Below are 23,030 nucleotides of genomic sequence, written 5' to 3'. Positions count from 1 at the left end.
ACCGTGACGTTGCTGGCTAGGCCACTGTGGACCGGCACATACTGCAGCACAACAGTCGCTTAACTTTCCTGTCAGTGCGTTTAAGCGCTTAAAGTCGCTGACTGCTGCGTGATCATGCAGACATGGCAACCTCGGCTATTGCGAAACCATTTGCGAATAACTGAAGACCACCCACTCGCGAACTGTACAGCGAGAACGTTTTCTGTAAAAAAAATGTAGGACAGTTTGTGCGTCTTATGATTTCTGTTGTATGTTTCACGTTCCTCAGTTTTTCGCAGTTTCACTGCAAATTTCAGTTTGCTGCTTATCTGGCACTTACACCGAAAAAAAAAAGAATTCATACATATTTCACTGTCTTATGGGAGTAACTTTTACTCTCCTGCTGACTGCAGTTTTGAGGGAGTACGAAAGCGTCAAAAGTTCGCGTTGAGGCTGTGACATAAACTACTACTATGTACAAACACACTACATAGAACCAGAACTCTGATAGCGCGTATGAGAAGCAAGACATCCGGCACCCCGCACCACATCGAAAAGCTAACTTTATCTGTGTACGACGTAAATTTTCCCACAGAACTAGACTCGCTTTAGGTGCTCTTCGTAATTGTATCCTCGTGTTCTACCAGTAGCTGGGTAAAGGTGTACATGTCACAGGGCGGTAGCCAAGCCCATACCGCCATTTAATGTCTTACGTGCTTGTGGTGACAGATCTCATAACTGTTGTCTCGCTACGCTTGCAATACCGTGATGTCCGTTCGTAACGGAAAGCGAATATCCTTGAAATGCAGATTCCTCCTTGAAAAATGCCCACAGAGACACTCTCCATGCTTCAACCCAAGTTTAGTGAGAGCGCACTCCGACACTCCGCTGTACACGGGCTTTTTTAATTTTTTTGGACTTTCCAACAGGAGAAATTAGATTTAAAATTCATACCCACTTTGGCCGACCTTCATCCACAAGATTGTCGGAAAGGTTAAATAAAAAAACCTGCGAGAGTCATCGGTACACAATTTACCTGATTTCAGAAGCTGCTAGTGTGAGGTGGAGTTCTCGTGAGCGGATTTTGAGTGTGAACTTGTGCTTGCGACGCATTGCCACGAACGTTTATTCCCCGACTGCTCACAGAGGACAAAAAGAAAGAATCGTTTTTATTTTGTGCCGGGATCTGAAAATCACATAGAAAGTGACTCATACCTTCTATTTACGATCATTATGGGCGACGAAAGCTGGTGCTATGGGCATGACCCCAAAACCAAAAGGTTTAGAGCACAACTGGATGGGCGTTCTTTCCGAAAAGTCCGAAAAAATGTAACAAGTGCGCACGTCTGAAAACGATGGCTATCCTTTTTCTTGTACTGCGTTTGGGGAATTGTGCAGCTGCAATTAGTTCCTCCTGCATGCACAATCATTCAGCATTGGAGGCATTCAGGTGATTGAGAGGCAATATGCGAAGGAACGGCGCGCGCAAAATGGTGGAATGCGGGTCATTGGTTTCTCCATTTGGACACCACCCAGGTCACGCTGTTTTGTCTGTAATGCCTTATTAAGCGTTTCAGGGCAGGGCCGGCGCTGCCCACCCTCTTCCCCCCTCTTTTTTTATCTTAACGACCTTCCTGTGATCGCTTTTCTTTATTTAAAAAAAAAGAAAATCTAATATAATAGAGTTTCCCGCACTAATACCTCAGAGCGGGATCGGATCGGAAAACATTTATTGGGCTCTAGAAAAGAGATCTTCGCGGCTTCAGACGGCCTCTTCCATCTTCTGATGGATTCTTCTGTCATTAAAGAATGACATGTGTCATTAAAGAGCAGGAAACTCTTTAATGGCACATGTAGCTTTAAGGATTTATCAAGTCTATGAAGATGATACTTCGGGAGGTTAGTAGAAGACCAGTATTTGTGTGTTATAGCTTTAGCCACGACAAGAAGCTGTCTTGCAACGGCGGTTCTGCATAAGGGGATTGGAAGTGGTCGGGCTTCCAGATGGGCAGACTGGGTGGCGTCGTCGGCGAGGTCATTACCAGCAATGCCGGCATGTCCAGGTAGCCACTGTAATATAATTCCAAGCCCTTTAGCGATAGTTTTATGGGGGTCTTCTCTTAATTCACATGTCAGCTGCTCATGAGTCCCGTGATATAGAGCAAAATGCAGACTCTGAAGTGGTGCTTTAGAGTCGCAAAAGTTGACCAATTTCTGTTGTCTCTCTTGCAGGAGGTATCTGACGGCAGCACGCAGAGCAACAGGCTCTGCCTCCGTTGATGTTGAAATGTGTGACCGTTTGAATTGCATTGTAGTTTTGGTAGCCGGAATGACAACGGAACCTGAAAAACTTGTAGATGATCGAGACCTAACCATCCGTATAGATATAGGCAATTACTGATGAGCAATATCTTCAATGACATCGATGCTGTTAATCCCGTGGAGCAATGCTGAATTAACTTCGGTTAATAATTGAAGTAATTGATTAATTATATTTCCATGAAGATAGCTGCTCTGGGATATTTCCATTTTTTCTCCACGTGTTCAAATTCCCGACACCGCTGACTTTAGTATTCAAGCTCATCGCCTACGCTGGCGTTAAAGCTGTATAAACCTGTGCACTAAATTTAGCAGCGTGGTTAGGGTGTAATACACGACTTACTTGACCCAGTTGCTATGTTATATATATATATATATATATATATATATATATATATATATATATATATATATATATATATATATATATATATATATATATATATATATATATATATATATATATATATATATATATGCGCGCATGTGTTTGTATGTTCAACAGTGTGTGTGCGTGTGTCAATTTGCTCTCGCATTAACTTAGACAATCTTCGTGAGATGTGTTCTGCCCAAACCTTTTTATTCCATGCATCTCGATACTTCCTCCCTCGTACAGCAAACCTATGAGCAAGCGACGTTCGCGGGAGGGGCAAGGTTGCAAAAGGCTTGCCTAATGTGGAATAACAGCGCACGTGCTCGAACACCTAAGCCCAATGAAGAAAAAAGACAGACAGTCACGCTAGAACTATAAGAACCATATTTGAAAAAAAAATAAGAAAAGAAAATCAAGAACGGCGGTGAAGTTCACGCGTCGCACGTCTTTTGAGATCTCCACTTTTAGAGTGCATGTATGCACAGTGTGCGAGGTGCGGTGAGCGCCACTCATCGCCTGTCAAGGGCTCTGCCAGTCTGGGTCAGCGGGTACGGACTGCAACGGAGGCCCATTTCCATTCGGCCGCGTCTCTCGTCGGCAGATGGAACAGTTTAAAGCTCAAGCACTTCAGCTGAAAGCTCAAGAGGCTTAGATCCATTTTTCACCCGCTTTCGCTTTCACCAAAGGTGCGTCCAGATGTCATTTTTCTTTTAAATCGAAACGGAGAAATCCTCAGTGAAAGAAAGATGGACGTTCCTTGGAGAAGGTACAGCCAGGCTAAATGGTGCATATCCTCAGCATAACAAATAACGAGAGCGCACGAGTTCTCCCTTCCCCTCACACCATTTGAAGCAAAGAAGAAGCAAGAGGAGAAATGCTTGGTCGACCTTGGCATTGAACTCTATTTACAATTTCTCTTGGTCGGCTCAAAGAGCACGTCAGTTCGCAGCCCGATGGCCTTGGCAAATATAGAAGTGATAGCTCCGATTCCTCCGTTGTATTTTTAAATTCTGCGTTAATGTGTTTGGGATTGCATGCAAGTGAATACAAGGGAGTAATTTTACAGCGAAGCTGTAGATGGCTAATGTTCCCCGCATGTTTGCTTGACGTGCACAAAAACTATCATCATTAGTGGCCCATAGCCCCGTAAGCATTCATACTCCCGTAAGCAGGCAAAAAATGCACTGGCTCATAGCCCCGTAAGGCAGACGCCACAAGCGCTCAGCAAAGTGAAGCGAGCAGTGCTTAAATTCTTTGTAATCACGTATACAACATACAGAACAACAGCATGTCGAAAGCTGTCATCGTCAATGGCTTATAGCCCCCGCCAGCAATGGCTCATACCCCATCAGCAAGCAAAAAAAAGGCAATGTCTCATACTCCCGTAAGGTTCATTGCTACTCACTTTGCGGGAATTAGCTGCGATGACACTACCCCTGTTGTCATTGTCGGTGATTTCAATGCGGATGTGTCGGTACCGAAAAGGGAGTGGTTTAGGCTTTCCGTCATGCAGACATGTCCCTTGCGATGCCACACCGAACCGGCCCAACGGACCACCACCCAGTAGTGTACGTGCATCGATTTGACATTATCAAAGAATGTGATTGCAGTTGCGAGTGAAATAATGATCACCGATCAAAACAATGAATGAGTTCGTACCTTTGTCCAAAATGATTTCACCTACGCGTCGTGTGCTAAACAGTTTCCCTGGTCAACCTCCTTCGCAGAGTGAAATGGCTCGTAATTTTTTTTACATGTGCACGTACACCTAATTAACACGGGTTGGTATAATGTAACAATCTAATTAAACTGTCATTGCTTGTCACGCTTCCTCAGAGCTTGCTCCAGCCAGCGCTTCGCCCGCGTCATCACAGAGTTCGGCCAACTGCGAGCGCTTGATGACAGGAAGAGCATATAATCGAGGGAAAGGAATATTTACATGATACCCGCCTCATGAGCTTGTGCGAGGGATATACGTAATCTCGAGGGGGGGGGGGGGGGGGGAATCAAACATTTATGTTTTATTTGCATAAGAAACGTTACGCAAATAAACAACAAACAAACAAGAAATCATTATACATTATCACTTTTCTGTTCTAATCGCGTTTTGTAAACGCGCAGGCGAGTTCAAGAAAGCGTCGATAAATGCACAGACATGATTAGGACACTTAAGCGCAATAAATACAATTATTGTACTTTAAGGAAACTTAAATTTATATTCTTCACTGGCAATACGTATCAGGCATTTCTACATAAAGCTTTAATAACAGCAACAGCAATTGTTGTTATTACATGGACCAATGTAATGTAAGGTGGAATGTGAAAAAATAAAAGCGGAACGAAGCATTTCAAATTATTACACTATTGAAGTAATAAATGCTGCGCCGTTTTCCTATCCACTTTCCGGGGTATTTATGTTTATCTTACAGAACTAGCCCTGGGAGTGGGCAGCTCAATTGGTAAGAGCATCGCACGTGTAATGCGAAGACCTGTGTTTGTATCCCATCTGCGGCTAGTTGCTTTTTCATCCACTGTAATTTCCGCATATCTATCACTTCTTCAATTTAATGAAGAACTACAAGTAATTTCGCCTATCGTGTCATTGTTTTCTGTCATTGTTTGTTGGCTTCTTCCGATATGACTAATTAAAAAAACAGCCTCTAAGCTTACTTTCTTCTGGTTCATTGCATAGCGAAGGGTCTCGAGTCCGACAGCTAATGTGCAGCTAATATGCACAAGATAACGTATTGCACTGCATAAAGATTCGTCTTTTAAGGCATCTAATTTTATGTCAATGGTCACTGCTATAAAACTCACGGCGCAGTTAAACACGCAAACTTGCATTGAGGTGCACGAGTTGGACACTGAATGCATTTAAATAACAATTCCACCCACTACGGAGCGGCGCAACACCATGCCTTACGTGGTAATTAGGGTATAGGCTGCTTGCACATTAAGGTAGTAATGCTTCCTCCAAGATATAAGAGCTCAAACTCGTGGAATCACTCTATGTGTGGCAATTTAAAATGGGGATAGCCCACCTGTATACCACCTCACTGACCATCGTGGCAACTGACTGCAAAACTGCTGAGTGCCAAGATAGCATGACGATGTTCTGTACCTTTAACGAATCTCTTCTTTCAGACTTCAGATATTCAGAACACCTGCTTGCGATCTATATCGTGTCACAGTGAATGGATTCTGATCAATCATACTGGCAGTCGCTTCCGTCCATAGCTCAGTTGGTAGAGCGGTGGACTGTAGGAGGGATGCGGGTGAATCATACTGGCACCAGCAGGTAATAATAGTAAGGGAACTTGTTTGCTGCTACCAAAAAAAAAACCCAGCAGAGGAACACGACAAGTCAAATGGAACTGCGACATATTATTTCAGCAAGCACCTAGCGCTCACTTCGAAGAGAGCGCTGGAAGCAGCAGTATACTGCAGTTGTTTTCAGAATCACAGAACATCCCAAGGTGCCCAGCGGCAAAATCTTGACAGCTTGGAAGGAAAAACGCGCACCACTTGAAAGTCCTCTCTCAAATCTCAAAAGCTTGCAAGTGCGCATTTCTGAAGCATCGGCACGTTTCAGCTTTCCCCACAATGCACGTTTTACGCGCTTAATAAAGTTTTACAACATCCTTTCGAGGGCCTCTTTTGACGCTCCGTGAACCCCTTTCGGGTAGCCAAAGACGTGACCAATTCTCTAATGTTCGGCAATAACTTTGCTACCACTGAAAGCCCGGGCCACTTGGCGAAATTACGTCTTCAAACTGGCATCCTCGCGAACCGCACAACAGTCCACTGTGGAAAGAAACCTCACCGCAAACGTGCGTTTCCCGCATCACGGCGGCCCCCGGCGAAGTGCGCCTGCGCACACCCTTTTACCAAACCCTATAAAGATTTCTAAACGCAGTCATTTCGCAAGTGACGCAAGGACCCTCGTAGCCACAATGCTGTTCGGTCAGCCGCGCGGAGCTTGTTGGTTTCCACGACGAGGCCGCAACGGAGACCAAAGCGAAGGGGGCGACAACTGGTGGCGCACGTTTTGTGTAGACGTGTGCCGTAGTTGCACGTTGCGACGGCAGAGGGAGGCCACGTCGGCAGCGCGTGCACCCTTTCTTCGCAGAGAACGACAATGACAGGGCGTTTACGGCATGCGCCTTCGGCGTCCTCTGCTCCCACACGTAGCAGACGACGCGGCCAAGCTACAGAAAACGCTTAAAGCGCGCATGGCAGCTTTTTAAGGAGGGAGAAACAGAAAAGGGCCTTTCACTCTTTTCAGAACTCTTTTAGAGGCGTTTTGCGCGAAGCTTCTGCGGAGCTGCCTGAAAGGGTCGATCGGGAAGGGGGGCGTTCGTCAATGCACCGACCGAGAAAGAGTTCGTGTCCGAAAACCTTAGAGAGGCCGGCGGTCGAAGTCTCGCCGAGAATAAGAAAAGGGAGCGATCCCTGACAAGAATAAATAACACACACACGGTCAATCCGCGAGGGCAGTCTGCGACGCGACAGGTCAGTAAAGGGAATAAAGAAAGGGGTGGCAGTCGCCAGCACGGTATATAGCCAGTGCCGGGGCCCGAACAACCCTGTTCGGGAACAAGCGAGAGTTTTTACGCTTGAAGAGGCTCCCCCTAGCGGAGAAAGGAGCCTTGAATGGAAATACGAGAAGTCTGGTCGCCTGGACCAGCGCTTTGCTCTTCGGTACTGCCAATAAGCATTCTTCCGTGGCGGTCTAGCGGCCCGTGCTGTAGGGTTAGATGTGCGCATATGTCTGCATTTCGTTTTCTTTTCTTTTTTTTCTTTTTGCTGTAGTAACTTCGTTTAGCCCCGACAACGAATGCCGTTTACTTCTTCCGCTCGACTCACGGCAAACATTTTCCGAGCGAGTTCACGGTACGTTATATTTGGCGCACGCAACGGAAAAAAAGCAAAGTAGAAGAAACGGGTTGAGGTCTGTCCGTCCGCACGTTCGCGTTGTGTTGTCCACGACGACTTCGGTGCGTCCAATCTAACCTGGGCCTCTGTGCCTTCGCCATTGTGAATATAAAGTCGTTGCTACTGGACCACCTCAGAAAAGTGCCCGGTATGATTTATTTCTATAGGGTCAACCCCCCGCACTCCCACGCCCGAAGCTTTCTCTGGAGTCTAACTCCGTCTTTCTGAACTCATATATCCTTTTTTTTTTCGGAGTTATGATTCACGACTCGCCAGAATGCCTTCAGATGCGTTTTGTATGCACACGCCAAAAAGGAGTACAAAGCAAATATTACAAGGTGCCCCGCTGAGAAATGGACGAGTTGTGCGACGTACAGGCGAGGTACAACGACCCTATTGTGCTTTTTTTTCCCCGCACCGACGTTCCTTTAACATGGCATGATTGTGAAGAAAACATTTTTTTTTCTTCTTACATGTGCCCGCAAAATGCGAGAAAATATGAATTTGGGGTGAGAGTCACTGCCGACGCGTTTGCGCTTTTACCGGCGCAGCCCTTGATGACAAAGCACCATTATCCACTTCAGTGCTTTTGTTTGTTTTGTTATTCAATATATACAGCAGTGAAGTTCTTGCAGGCTTTTTATGATGAGTTTTTGTCAACCAGGGCAGGTAACAGTCAGAAATGATATGTTGTATTTATTTGCGAGCTGTCAAAAACAACCAAAACGTTTGCTTTCCGGAGGCGTGTTTGCTGGTAAATTATCTTATGCGAGCGCACTTTGGAAAAATAGGAATGGGAGAACACACAACAGGATGGAAACTCGCGTGGGCTGCTGCTAGTCACACCGAAGTGAAGAGTAATAACAGATCAACGTCACCCAAAGGAGGAACAAAACGCAGACATCATGACTGCGAATTGGAGACTGAATTCCCAACCCCTTCTCGTTCTTAAAAGCTGTTTGAGAGTCAGCTACTGTCTTCACTAATACGTCCAATAATCATGGTTGGCTCGGACCTGTTCTGGCGAACAGTTTCATTGCGAGAAGTTCTTTTTCAATAACGTAGGCCTAGCTGGACCTAGAATGTAAATAAAAGTGATGAGAAAGAGTGCAAGAAAAACTTATTGTCAAATGGTTTCAGACGCTAATTCACAAACTGAAATTTCTTGTAAAAGTGGCAATCAAACTGGGCATCAAATTTGATGGAATTGTCGAGGAAGCGCGGTTGAGCCTGTTCTGATAAGGCTCCCGTCAACGATCAATGAAGGATTCATTCCACGAAAGGCAAACAGACAGAAACAATTATTTTTTTAAAAAAAAGGAAGGAAGCAAGTCTTACAGCAACACCATAAAGGGGAAGTTATTGTTTTCGAACGAACTTGTATGCGCAGGTACGTTTTCTTCGCGTGAGCAAAATCAACATTCTCAGCATATTCATATAAAAATTATGCTAATGTAACATAACTACAACATTGCCTTACTTGTTCGGCGTGCATCATTTGTGCAGTCATCATGGTAATAAGAGAGGAAACACTCAATCCGTTTTTAAGCAATCTATTATTTCTGATGTGCGAAATTGAATTTGACTAGTTCATTTGTAACCATAGCTATAGCGTCGAACATTTCGCCTTATTGAGCAATTTATGTGGAATATGTGTGCTTGCCGACTACATCACCTTCAAAAAGAAAACGCCTATTTATACGTTTCTCTTTATATCGCTCGACGGAGTGCATTAAGGCAGTGGCGAGCCCTTTTGCCTTTGGAAAGTGGGTATGAAAACTGCATGATTATTTATTCTTCGAGTAATAATATTGTCCAGAATATAATAATAATAGTAATAATAATAATTGTTTATGTCAAGTTTATACCAACCCGAGAAAAACTAAGACAAAAAGCTTTTGCGTGGGAGTCTGATTGGCTCAAAAGTTCCAGAAAATGTCTACAGCAGGGCGTAAAAACAATCCCCCGACAAAAATACGGCACTAGCACATTTGTACAAGCTGCTTACAATGCTATCAAGTTGCGCAAACAGGAGCCAATTTAGCCCGAGAAAAGGAACCGTAAAACACCGAACACATTGTCACTGGAGGGAAAACAATTTATAGCTATTTATTGGCGAGTCCATCGATACGTTAGTTTCGCTTAATATAGGATCCTTGAGCAGGGTTTATAAGCTCTAGTGTATATTTTTCATTCGCATAGCTTATAACTAACTTGCGCCTAGACAGGTCCGCTAATGCCTACATTTGTAACGAACAGTGCGCATTGTTTGTTTGTTTTTTACAGTAACAACAGAGCAAAGTCGTTGTAGATGATCTATTAATCATTATTTGAAGCAATGTTAAAACTCCGCGTAAAAACTAGGAGAACCGGAAGAAACACACAATACACCGCAAGTATTGTGTGTGTGCCGTGCCCCTGTCCTCGTTCTTTCGCAGTCTTAACCTTCCTTCAAGTATGAATCCACTAGCGAGTAAGAATGTCGTACTAATTATTATTTGTGAGTAATTGCTTAACCACACCTAAGCGAGACATGCATCTTAAGGGTAGGAATTTACCTTGACAGTGGTGTTCAACGAAGGGCTTGCTGCATACGTGAGGAATATTTTCTTTTTCTGTAAAAGGAAGAGCATTGGAATGTTTTTTTGTGGATGTTCGTAGCCAAAACAAAGCAAAGACAGTTGATGTGACTAAGAGAAAGATAATTTTATACTAATGTTTCCCTGCACGAGGAACGTAATAAAAGAAAAAGAATAGATCCACGAGCTGCGAAGGTTTTCCCGTGATAGAATGCGCATATTATCAGTCATTTGATGTTCACTTTTGGCTCCTAAGCGATTTAATCATTTAACAAGTTCACTTTTGGTAAAATTGAAGACGAAATTGCCTCTTAGAAATTATCACTTATATCTGGTGTAAAATAATAGCACCTTAGTCTTTTTAAGAGATAAAACATAGCCTGTTTTCAACTATTTCGGCAAGTTATGTAACTTCACCTGCATGAAACTCTAATGCAAATCCAGAACTTCGGAACCTGTGGATGAAAAAAAAACTCAGTTTAATAATTTTGTATTGAGGGGTGATAACTGGAGTATTATTGCATGTCGCAACAAATTTTGAGGACGTATTTCCAGAAGCTGGTGCTAGCACAGCATTTATGCTAAGTTAAGATTGTTTCAATACCATTTCGCAGCAATTCCGAGATATGTGCCCTAAAGTGGACGATCAGAAAGTTAACTAGTAACACTCATTTGCTGACTACTGACTGCGATTTGACGCGCGAGTAGCAACCGCCAGTGAGAACAACAGTTTGCAATTCAATTCTGTCACATCACAATAGTTGATGTGACACAACTGCGCTGCCTGCAACGTTCGATTCTTTTCTAACTGTGTTATTACCTGGTATATTAAGTGCTGGCAGAAAGCAGGCAAAATAACTATCATAGGCTATTCAAATACAATTGCCAAATAATTTATTAAAGTACCGCGAATTTTTTTTTAATTTGGAATGTACAAGATCAAACAAAGATAAATTTCTACGTCAACGTCGAAATATATATATATATATATATATATATATATATATATATATATATATATATATATATGATAGCTCAAATAAGATTGAACGGTGTTAAATTCTTATGAAAGCCGATATTTCACTGAGTTGAGATATCTTCATGATATAGCTGCGCGAAAAACCGATACTTCCTATCTTGTTCTCGCATTCATATGCGTTTTTTGCTTTTTTCTCCCGTGTGTTTGTAACTTTCGAAGAATTTTTTTTTTATACGAAGGTTAATGCCTGAGGGCATATAGGGGTATGGTATGCGGGCGAATAAAGATGACCAAATGAATGAGAAACCATCTCGTGTGGACCAGAAGAAAACGACGAAAAAACTTTTACACGGACTACTCAATGCGATTAATCATTCTTGTAAACAAGACTTTGTCTAATATTTGCTTTTGTTTTTGCTATCGAAACATTAACTTTTTTCATACCCCTCGTGTTCTATTTGCATGTTTATTTTACTTTTTCGTTCTGCGTATATACGAAGGATGGCCCGAAAGTAAGTCTCACAAGGAAACATTATCCCCCCCCCCAAAAAAAATACACCATGGCATCATGAACTACATACACCTTGCACTATTTTTTCACATAGTCGCCACCGACATTGAAACATTTTGAAAAAACCACTCTGGTAAAACTCGGTGCCCTGCGATGCAAGGACTTGTCGCACAGCCTGCTCCACCTCAGCATTGTTTTGGAAGTGACATCACGAGAGTGTGGCTTCCAACGCAGGAAACAGAGGTGCCCATTCATGCCGGATAGCAGGACGCACTTCCACTGTGACCTCGTTGCCAGCACACGTCTGTCAGCCATCGTGATTTGCGCTCGAACAACCTCGGCCACGCCGGTCTGCTGCTACTCTCTCTACTTCGTCGCTCTGCGCACGCGTCATTCCTCCTCCGCTGACGCTCCTTCCGTCGTTGAACCAGCAACGCGCGTGCATTCTTACGGCGATTGTTTGTTTCACCTGGCATACTATCTTCTCTTTAAAAAAAATGACGAAACTTACTTTCGATACGACCCTCGTATTTCATGCGAAACATGGACTGTGTCTTTATAAATTTGTGGCATTTTATGTTTATGCTCATTATAAAATATAAAGGCACCAAACAAACGTACACACACTAGAGAAGAGTCTTTATATTTTGTAATGAACAGCTACCAACTAGCCCAACAGGAAGCGCTTTTATGTTCATGCTATTGCCCTGCTTAAAGTCAACATCTGAAACTGGATTTGCTATTAACCTGTGACTTGTACGTGCTACGATATACTTCTCACCTCCTGGTGTTTCATTCGACGCAATTTAAATTCTGTTCAGTCCGATTCAGTTAAGGCTGACGGTTTTTCCTGGAACTAAAACTCGTGCCACTGTGACTTTCCATCGGCAGTAAGGCTCGAACATGCACGACAGCACAGGATTCTTTCAAGCGTACGTCCCGGGGGCACGAATAAGATCCGCTTTCGCAATTGCATTTTTACGCCGAAGCCGAACGGGCTGTTATTTCAGCTTTCTTTTTGCATCTTCGCGTGCACCTCGGTGCAACTGCGGGATGCGACCTCGGTGGCTTTCAGGCACAAGATTTATCCACCGGTAGGTCACTCGCGCATGGCGACTTTGGAGGTCACGGAAAAACCGAGCGCGTTTTACGACTTCGTGTGGGCACCGTCCAAAAAAATCCCGACTCGGGTCAGGTCGTCCGCACTCCCTAATCCCCTTGCTCCCTTCTTTTATGCATCTTCGACTGGCAAGGAGGCTCGCGTTAAATGGGACAACAAACCGCTGTCGGTCAGTTATGGCCGCGATTACGGGCAGGACCCCGCACAAGAAGAAAGTCCGGGACGTTGGACTTTGGTCGAACGCGTAAGCCACCGCTCTTTTATCCGCGTAAAACCGCAATCGTAACCCAAGGCTTAGTTGGCGCGCATTCATGCAGGGATGTTTCGTACACAAAATTTGTTGGACTTATAGCTTCTGGTTTACACGTCTTCTTGTGTGTCTTTGTTGCCGGCGGCGGCTAAACACGAGTTCAGAATTCGTTGATAGCAGGATTAATTTTTACGGCACCAGGTGGCGTCCTAGGTGTTTCGTGTTGTGCGCCTTGCGTGGGTAGGCGGTGAGCAGCTCGTGCAACCAAACTCGTGCTGCAAGAATTCTGAACTAAGCTTGTTTATTTTGTTTTCTCACTGCGGGGCTACATGACCAGGTTTTTATGTAAATTATACGAGTGCACACGTGTAGTAAAACGTGCAGCCTCATTTGTTACGAACAGCTGGGCTCTCATCGCAGCTTTATTACATCTTGTGCTCATTGAACTAACTTGCGAATTTCGTTTTCCTTTTTTTTTACTTTCGAACTACTCTTTATCAATCGCGCTCTGTTCCATTGTAACGATATGAATGGCTGCCCTAATAAAATGAGTTTTTAGTGCCGTAGTGCTGAGCCGTTGTAACTTGTCATCGAGTACACTTGTGTTCTCTGAAGATCGTTGCACGTTAAGACGCGGCGCATCTGCAAGGTAGTTGACGTTGAGCGTAAGGTAGTACAAAAGAACACTGCCCTCTGCATTTATTGTCTCGTGCAAAACACGTGAGCACTCGTTGTCCCCGTGTTGATGTGTCGCTGCATCCTTCTCACTCCTCCGCTTTCGTATCAGGGTATATTGATTGCCGCCACCTGGGATTCACTTTATCATTTTTCATTCAACTTTTATATCAATCGGTTTCCTTTCTTATTTCTTTCTTTTATTTCTTCAAGGGCGTGCATAAATTGAGCCTATCACATAACATATTCGCGTAGTTTTTTTTTTTCACGTAATGCACAATGATGGGAATTACTAGATAGTGATTATCACGACATGTGAACTTCGCTGGTCTGATCATGTTTTAGTTTTCAATGTAGTGTGCAGTTTATACGTGTTTGATACATATGTTATTCTGACTTCAGGTATGTGCCGTCGTTACTGCAGAAATATCATGAAAATTGTGGAACTCGATGCGTCATTTCATACAACCATTTAATGCACATGTATGCGTCTGTGACTACATCATAGAAGAGGTCAGTGTCAGAAAGCAAACACAAAGTCTTTTCTTATCTCGCTGTGACACTGGTTGGAAAATTTCGATCTAGCGCTGAACAACTGCTGACGTGGTTGACAAAACAACGAAACACATATTAACAGGATGGTATTTCTGAAAAAAAGGAGCTGTTTCCAAGGTATTTTATTGAAAGAGCAAATTAGGAAATCTTAGCAGCACCTTTCTGTATTGATAATTAACGTCATCGATGCTGGCAGCACCCGCATGTGAGGCCCACTAACATTCGCTCTTTCGGCAACACGTGCCTTTCGATATTCTTTACTCACCCTGCAGCCGGCGTAGCTACTTTGTAGGAGCAGCTTCTGCGTACGAAAGTATAAAAGCCATTGCTCATTACATTCGCCCGAAAAGAAGCCCTTCTTTAGAAAGGTTTCGATGCGCGCACTCTGTGACATACGCCCCCCCCCCCCCCAAAAGAAGAGCAGAAACCTTTTTAGTAACGTTCGCACCCGAGACCTGTTCAGCACGAATGACAAGTCGTACTCTCGGCTCCGGCGCGCTCTAAGCCTGCGTGCGATGCGAACACCTGACGCCACCATACGTCACGCCGCGAATGTCGCCGAGGAAGAGAGAGAGACAAGAGCTCGGCGGAGGCTGTCATCTTTCGATTCGCGTGCAACTCAGCTCCTGCTGTGCACGAGAGCGCGGTTTCGATTTCTTGCTGCTGCGCTGACAGCGACGGCGACCAACAAATTGCATTCACGGTCACGTTCGGCTGCTCCGTGGGAACGTATACGGCGAGAGGTCGTGCGCGATACAACAAGAAAGAGCGAGCGAACTTCGCTTTAAAAGCGCCCGCGCGAAGAAAGCGCCAAAAGACATCAATATCTCGACAGTATAGAAGCAGGGAGTTGCGTCCCGTAGAAAGGGCTATCCAAGTGCAGAAATCTTCAGAGGCATTTCTATTGCGCCGCCGCTTACCTTTCTTCGTCTGCATTATGCAACAGCTTTACCGTACGCGCTCTGTCTCCATATAAACGCCGTACGCCACGCAACTCACACTCCACAAAGAAAGCTGCGTGCTTTCTTTGTGGAGTGCGAGTCACGCCTTGCCGCAGCCGTGATTGCTGAGCCGAGACATAGCGCGGCGACGTTGTTTCTATTTCTACACATCGTCTACCATTCGTCGTATCACGTTGATCACCAAATGAAAGCGAGCCACCCTGACGCCATTGAAGCTCTTTACACGAGGTGTGACTTGGGAGTTCTAGGCTTTGCGCACTTAAAATTAGGGAAAGCGAAACGCCGGCCGTACAAAAGAAGGTAAAAAGGTATACTAGAGAACGCAAGCAGGGCATGGCGCTTTGGGTGCTCAAATATTCTATGCGGGGCCATTTCTGGAACTCCTTAATAGCTCGCGTTTTCTCCCTGCCTAGTCACGCTCCCAGTGAAGGTGCACGACGTCACAAAGACTTTCTCACTTGCTGTCTGACGATGGCCTCCCGATTTATTATTGCTTTACTATTTCTGAAACCCTGCCTGCAAGCTTCTCACCAGCACTTCCACAATTTTAAATTGTGGGATAAGTGAAAGGATTACGTCAAGTGAAATGAATTCCTACGACGACTAAGCACAACGGCACCTCAGTATATTGTTTTAGGAGAGAAAGATGGGATGGAGAAAAAGTTGAGAAAAAAACTTTTACCGCATACATGGACTGAGAACCACTGACCATGAAACTGATTTTTGTTTATTAAATTGCAGAAATATTGGAATATGGGTTACCAAGAAGCAGTCTGTCGAAACAGTGTCAATAGTAAATCCACGATGTAACCACGATGTAAGGAAAGAAAATAAATGAACAAGAGCGCAAAGGAAAATAGCAGAAGGAATAAGCCAGAGAGTGAGTTGAGATGCGAGAGGCAGTGAGATTAACCTGTGGAAAGAGGCTTCTGGTTTTCTACCCTACACTGGGGTACTGCCAAGGAAGAAATGTGGAAATTATAGCGAGGAAAGAAACTAACGCATTAAAAAGTAAAAAGACGGAGGAATAAACGACACGAAGACGTGTCACAGCCAAAATCCAAGAATCGCATTTAACACATAAAACATGAACTTGCCCAAAGAGCAGATCTTAAGCATCGCAAGTGAACACACCTTGGCTGCTTAAAAACTTTTAAACCGAGTGCAAGTTAAGTCCAGCTGGTGGTTAGAGAACAGCACTGCCAACAGCACGGTTTTGATGTATGACGTGTTCGAAGCTCTGTATTATACAGAACGCATTCATTTCTTCACTTCGAAGACCCCACCTATTGATTCGCACACACATGCCCTGCCGTAAGTCTTTTAGACAAGGACGCGCTACTGTGAGTTGCACGTGTGGTTTCTTTCTCGAAATCATCGGGAACTCATTACCTGCCTTGGCACGGTTTCTTTTCACCTCACTGCCGTGTCAGACAGTGCCGCGAACGAATATTAACGATGAGCGCGTAGTTAGTTTTCTGTCAGCGTCGCTCCATTCACCTTCACATAGCCTACTTACTTTCTACCACTTCTCGTAGACCTCGATGCCATGCCTATTTTCTTCTTCTTCTTCTTCTTCTTCTTCTTATTATTATTATTATTATTATTATTATTATTATTATTATTCTACTGCTGCTGCTTCTTCTTCTTCTTCTTCTTCTTCTTTTTCTTGTTTCTTCTTCGATAACAACAACAAAACAACAACCGAATAGTTAAGGCAAGATGCGGGTGTTGAGGTCAACAAACCCTAAAGGCTCGTTCACTTTATATACAAAGGTGTTCGCAGGCAAGTCAAGAGGGCTGACAAACGAGGGAGGCAGTGCCAAATTAAAATAAGCACGTGATTCTCCTCGCAGCCCTGGGCTTATTTTTTTGTCACACGCCGAATGGGCGCAGCAATTCAAACCAAAGAGCACTTTGAGAGAGCAGAGGGTCCTGGAAAAAAAAAAATATAGAAAGATCCATGAAACACAATAAGGGGGTGGCAGAGAATATATTGTAAAAAGCGTGCGAGCAAAAACTACCAAGCTGGTTCAACAATAAACCAGCAGCAAAAATAAAAGGTAGTAAGTTAGCTTCCTTGCGGTCCCTGCGTTGAGCGAGGAAATAAACCGCCTCAGAAGAACAGTAAGGTTATTCTACACTTTAGACGAGACGAGAAAGAACGCAAGAAAAAGATCGAGCACACAAAGACAGTTGGGTGCCTCGATGAAAAAAATAAACTTAGTCAGACATCCGCGAGCTGCAGCAGTTTTCGCCAGCTCCACCAGAATACAGAAGAAAAAAAAAAGAAAAACTAACGAAGCAAAGCGGGACCGGAAGAAGAATGGGGCGGGGGGAGAAGGGGGGTATGAGAGCGAGAGAAGCAATAACGGAGAAAATTGAGATTACGGTTTCGACATCGCAACACGCGACCGCGAGGCGCCAGAGTAAAAAATGAGAAAGGCGGGAAAAAAAGAAAACAGGGAAAGCGAACCTGGAAACAGACGTGGGAGCCTCAGAGTCTTCTTTCGGTATCCAGTGGTTCAGCTGTAGCTGCCGCCACGGCTTCTGGCGCGTGAGGCGCACGACGAGCACGCCTTGCCGTAAATTAATCCCGGCGTACACCGTAGCAACGTAAGGGAAGGCGCCGAGACCTCCCAGGAATGGGCGATAATGGTGGCGGTGGAGGCCCCTTCTCTTGAGGTCACTTCTGCTCCGTTTTATCTTTACGTACATTTTGCTATTACTCACGCCCCGCTATTCATCATCTCCGTCGAAAAAGAAAGTGAAGCACAGCTACATCTAGCTTTTTGTTGTTGTTCTTGCTGCTTTTGTTTATTCATTTTTCGTTTCACCACCGGCGGCAAGCATCACTAGGTTGCTTTGGTGTCAGCTATGCGCCTTAACGCTACCATTTCTTTCGGGCCCCTAGCATGAGGTGGACAAAGTAAAACCCTCTCTCTCTCTATTTTTTTTTTCAGCACGAGTTTATTTCTGAACGAATAGTGAAAGTATACATTGTGGGAATCTCCTTAGAGTGAACCTTTGCTGTAACCGCTGCACTAGATCGGCGGCTATGGCGTTATGCTGCCAAGCATGAAGTCACAGGCTCGCTTACCATCCACATCAATCAAATTTTGATTTGGGTAGAACAACAAAATTATCCTGTGCTTATTAGGATAAGCAGACGAGGATATTACTCTCGAAGGTCAAAATCAATCCGTAGGCCCCCATAACGGCTTTTCTCATAGCCTCGGAGTCGGTGCCTTCGGACGTGCTGTCCCATCAGTCTATCAACCTTTGCAGTATAGTTATAGTCTCATGTCCTCAGTGTCGCTGCTGTGGGAAGTGCTGTCCCATCAGTCAATAAACCTTTGATGGAGTCACGCAACAGAGATAGCACCAGCCATTCAACGAGATAATTTCCTGCGTTCACGCACGCTTGAGTTTGCTTTATGCTGTTCACAAAAGTTATGCGAGAATGCCCCCGAACTATGTCTTTCTTCTCTTTTTTTTTTTTTTTGCACGGCCGCTTTTGCTTCCAATGCCAGCTGCTACACGAAGTGAAAATTTGTAGAGCTCGGTCCCGCCCGTCTTGTCGACCGCGCGGCAAGTGGAGCGCCTTTTGAACGTTATTGACGGTCTTCATATTACTTACTTCCCGCTGTTTAGGCAGGTAAACTTATTCGGGCTAAAGTGGTCTTCCTGGACACTCGACCTAAATATTCCAATCAGAAGTCCTCGTAGGTGATTAGGAGACCGCTGTCAGCTGGCGCTTCCGAAATTAGAAACGCCAACTGAGACATATAGGCGGTGTTGTACCTCCTGGGCACCTATACGGGCTTTGTCACACGCTACAGGAATTTCCCCATAATGTGCCAGGGGATATCAAGTATGTATACCCGCAAGTCATTTTCGATAACAGATTTTTTGCCTGAGATATGTGTTTTTTTTTTCTGTTCCTCATTCAAATATGGCGGGGCGGGCGCCCCCTGACGAAAGATGGCGTGACATGTACATGTCCCAAAAGGTTGGCCATGCCTGAAAATATTTTGCTTAAATCTGCTGAAATTGTGCATTTACTTCCAACTGTCAAAGTATTGTTAGCTAGAAGACTTTTAGTCACACAAAGAGAGAGAGAGAGAAAGCCCCCGTTCCTTCAGCGTGGAGTACGTCGGAGTAGTGCGGTCGACGCAAGTACTCAAAGTGCACATTTCACTTGCATGTGATGTCCTTTTCTGAAGAGTGTTTGCGGTGGGGGACTTGTTTCCAAACCGCGGTTGACTCTCCAGGCGTGGTGGTTCAAAAGAACAGGGATTCTTACGACGTCACTTCTGAGGGTACGCTTTAGGTTGTCGCTCATGTTGTTTGAAAACGCGGACAACAAGCAACAGGTGCTACCACGTACAAATGCACGCAGTAAGGCTATAAGCAAGGCGATATGCCCATGTATGAACACCCGATTTCGTCAGACGCGAGTCAAAGTCATTTGTCCGAGCCCTTCTGAAAACAAAAGCACTGCCTTTATCACGCTTCGGGCGTGCTCAACGCCTGTCCATATGCCATGTACTTTCACTTGGAGCTATAGGTTGCGCAAGAAAGCATCCAAAGTTCTAACTTTCTCTCGCCGGTTACCCCGGCTTTCTCTCCGCAGTCACTTTTCTTCCGCCCATCTTGCCCGTCTTTCGCTCAATCCACCGTTGTACTCAACCAGCGAAGCAGCCGGCTTTCCCATGCTTCCACGTACACAGGCGCGACCCCCCGTCGTAGGACTCCCGTCTGTGTAGCAGCACCTATAGGCGTCTAGAAAACGCAGCGTCCGGCGGCGCCCGCGCGAGAGTACGGCGGTCCCCGAAAAAAAGCAGCAGGTGGTTGGTGCGGACTCGGGCGCGCGCAGATGAGACGCCGTAAAACGGGGCCTCTTGCTCCCACCTTCGCCAGCGGCCCAGCACAAATCTCGCCACCGCCCCACGCCCTACACCATGCATGCGCCGGACGCCCTCGAGGTGTCGGGGAGGCCAGGGGCATTTAGGCCGGTCCACGACAAACAATATGCGCATGCCTCTCGGGAGACCGAGGGGAGGCCGCAGATAACGCTCCGCAGGAAACACACTCGCCCCGGGGCCCATAGGTCTGCATTCTTCGTTGTGTTTCGTTCATTTCTATTTTTTTTAGTGGGCTCCACTACGACAGCATTGGTGCATTCGCATAGAGAATTTTTCTTGCGCCGTTTTCGTTAACGGGACCGCGGTCTTCTGGTATCGTATTTAGCGCAGACAGCAAGCGAGGCGCGTGCTGTTTCTTTTTTGCTTTAATGCAGATTGGATGGCATAAGCGGGAAGGCACAGCGCGCGTCGAGCCAACCCAGCCGACAGGCGCAAGTGGAAGGAGGCTGCCGTTACAGGTGATTGAAAGAAGTAGTCAAGTCTCGCGTGGGGCCAGGCAATGATGTAAGACTTCCCTTGCACTTCCTCGGTTTCGCGTTCACTGACCTTCGCGGTCGGCTGGGCGCTGACGACGCACTTTCGGCTGGGACTTCGCGGAAGAGCCTTCAGGGAGATCTGCCCACGTGATTGGTGCCCCCGGGGTTTTGGGGGCTTTGTGCTCGACTGCGGTCGATTTGACTCTGTCGACTTCCTCTTTCTGCGTTATCCGCGTCACCTCTTCGATATCTCTTGGTTCTTCCTCTTTGCTTAACTTAAATACTTTTTTTTTTCGACGATTCTTCCATTGGCATATAGATGGGGTGTACTTGACATTATCTCAAAGCGCGAACACCACATGAAAAACGGGGAAAAAAAGAAAACGATGACAAAGGACAGGTGCACCTCTCGACTGGTTATTCTCTGACAGCATTACTGACTATGTAGTTAATATGGCCACATGCGCACCTGCATCAATAAGAAATAGATGGGCGCTGAACAAAGGATTCGTTATATCGCGGTGATTTAAGGGTCATTTCGTCTACTATCAGTTTTGCCTTTACATCGCCGTACGTGTTCGTTGCCTAGGGAATCGTTGTAGTTGATTAGACATATGAGAGAATAGCTCACCGGAGAGCTGGCTATCCCAAACATCAGGAATAAACGCCAGCGACTAAGAAACGTTGGAAAAGCAAAAGAAAAAAAGAAAAGAAGAGGGGAGGCAGAAAGAAAAAAAATAGCAGAGTGATATATCGTTATTGAACTCAGGCATAGCCTGCTGTACAGTAGGCCTAGTCCGGGCTCACTGTATAGGTGCCATTAAGGCACGCGTTACCAGAACAGCATCTGTCTGTGGAGTTACTGCGTGAAAAACAACACAAGAGTAGATCCTTGCACGCAGTATTGAATGCTGCCCATACAAAATTTCTGCTAGTTCACAAAAACGTGCACGGAGTAAAATATAGAGGATATGTTGATTGGACGTTGGTGCCGTGAGAAGTGGCCGTTCATTTTTTTAGTCGCTTTAGTCGGAGGCGTTGCCTGTTTTCTTTATTTTGTAGGGTGCGCCAACCCGGAAACAAGCTTATGCTTTCAATCAGCTCTGTCTGCTTACTACAGACCCTGCACGTGCTGTGTTAGGGAGCGAGCACCTGTGCATAAAACCATTTCCATGTCTATGTAAACAGGACATGCAAACATTGTTCCGCTTCCGTTTAAATAATTTACGCATTTCTTAAATCATAGTCATTCTCTCGCGACGTCAATATGTCTGGAGATGTGCGATTAAATAGTGGCTTCTTGTTTTCACCGGATGTCTTTCTTCACTGTCTAGAACATAACTAAGACCATGAGGTTGAGATTTTGCGTCTGCGTGCCTACAATGGAACCAGAAACAAATTATCCGCAGCGTGCAGCCGACTGCCAAACGTCGAGAAAAGTAGAATTTTCTTGGATTTCTTGGCTGAACCTTGATGCTACGTGAGGAATGTGACAGTTGCACCTCAAGGTATCGCTGCCCCTATTGATTGTGGGACTGATGTTTAACTACGAAGAAATGTTTAGGTTTTCTCTTATACCATTCTACTAGAACTCCTTTGTTGTTGTTGTTGTTGTTGTTGTTGTTGTTGTTGTTGTTGTTGTTGTTGTTGTTGTTGTTGTTGTTGTTGTTGTTGTTGTTGTTGTTGTTGTTGTTGTTGGTGGTGGTGGTGGTGGTGGTGGTGGTGGTGGTGGTGGTGGTGGTGGTGGTGATGGTGGTGGTGGTGGTGGTGGTGGTGGTAGTGGTGGTGTTTATGATGATGGTGATGTCTGCACCACCTCAACAAGAAGACCTGAAAGTTAGTCATTCTTGCTTCTCTCTGTAAGCTATAATTTTCTACTGTTAGTGTGAAACGCAGGGGCGGAGAAATGGTCGTGAGTGGACTATCGCATTTGGTCCGCACGGGTATCAAACTCAGAACTTTCTTTGTATAACTGCCTGCAAAACGTTCATTTTTTAACTTTATTCTTCTGTGCCGCTAGAAGCTGTCTAAAGCAACCTTTACAAAAAAAAAAATACCTGGATCTCGTCTATGCAATTGAAGTGGTATAATACATAAAATAATTCAGATGTCTAATTGATTACACTTTGAATTCTATTGTAAACTGTCAAGTTGCTGTTTATGGCGATCTCAAACACCTTAACGTATTGCCAAAAACAAGAAAGGGGCTGACAGATGGAATAGCACACTGTGGTATAAAATTTTGTAAACAGGGATGAAGCCTTTCTGAGGTACTTCATCCCTGTTTACAAAATTTTATACCTTAACGTATTGCCGATATTCGAATAGTGGCGATGTTACTACAGCCGTTCCTTGAAAATATCTTTGAGAATGTAAAGGCGCTACGCAA

General features: G+C 44.9%; 1 protein-coding gene across 1 annotated transcript in view; it reads right to left on the bottom strand.

Moving 5' to 3' along the window:
• LOC139055548 (uncharacterized) overlaps positions 1 to 23,030 on the bottom strand; it is an 81,542-nt gene that overhangs the window by 6,623 nt on the left and 51,889 nt on the right. The window contains exon 2 of the mRNA XM_070533057.1: positions 10,165 to 10,221. Within this exon, the coding sequence (XP_070389158.1) occupies positions 10,165 to 10,221 (57 nt within the window). The remainder of the gene's footprint in view (positions 1 to 10,164; positions 10,222 to 23,030) is intronic.

This window comes from Dermacentor albipictus, chromosome 2, assembly GCF_038994185.2.
Source record: "Dermacentor albipictus isolate Rhodes 1998 colony chromosome 2, USDA_Dalb.pri_finalv2, whole genome shotgun sequence".
Classification (NCBI taxonomy): domain Eukaryota; kingdom Metazoa; phylum Arthropoda; class Arachnida; order Ixodida; family Ixodidae; genus Dermacentor; species Dermacentor albipictus.
This window is presented reverse-complemented; position numbering and strand designations above follow the sequence as displayed.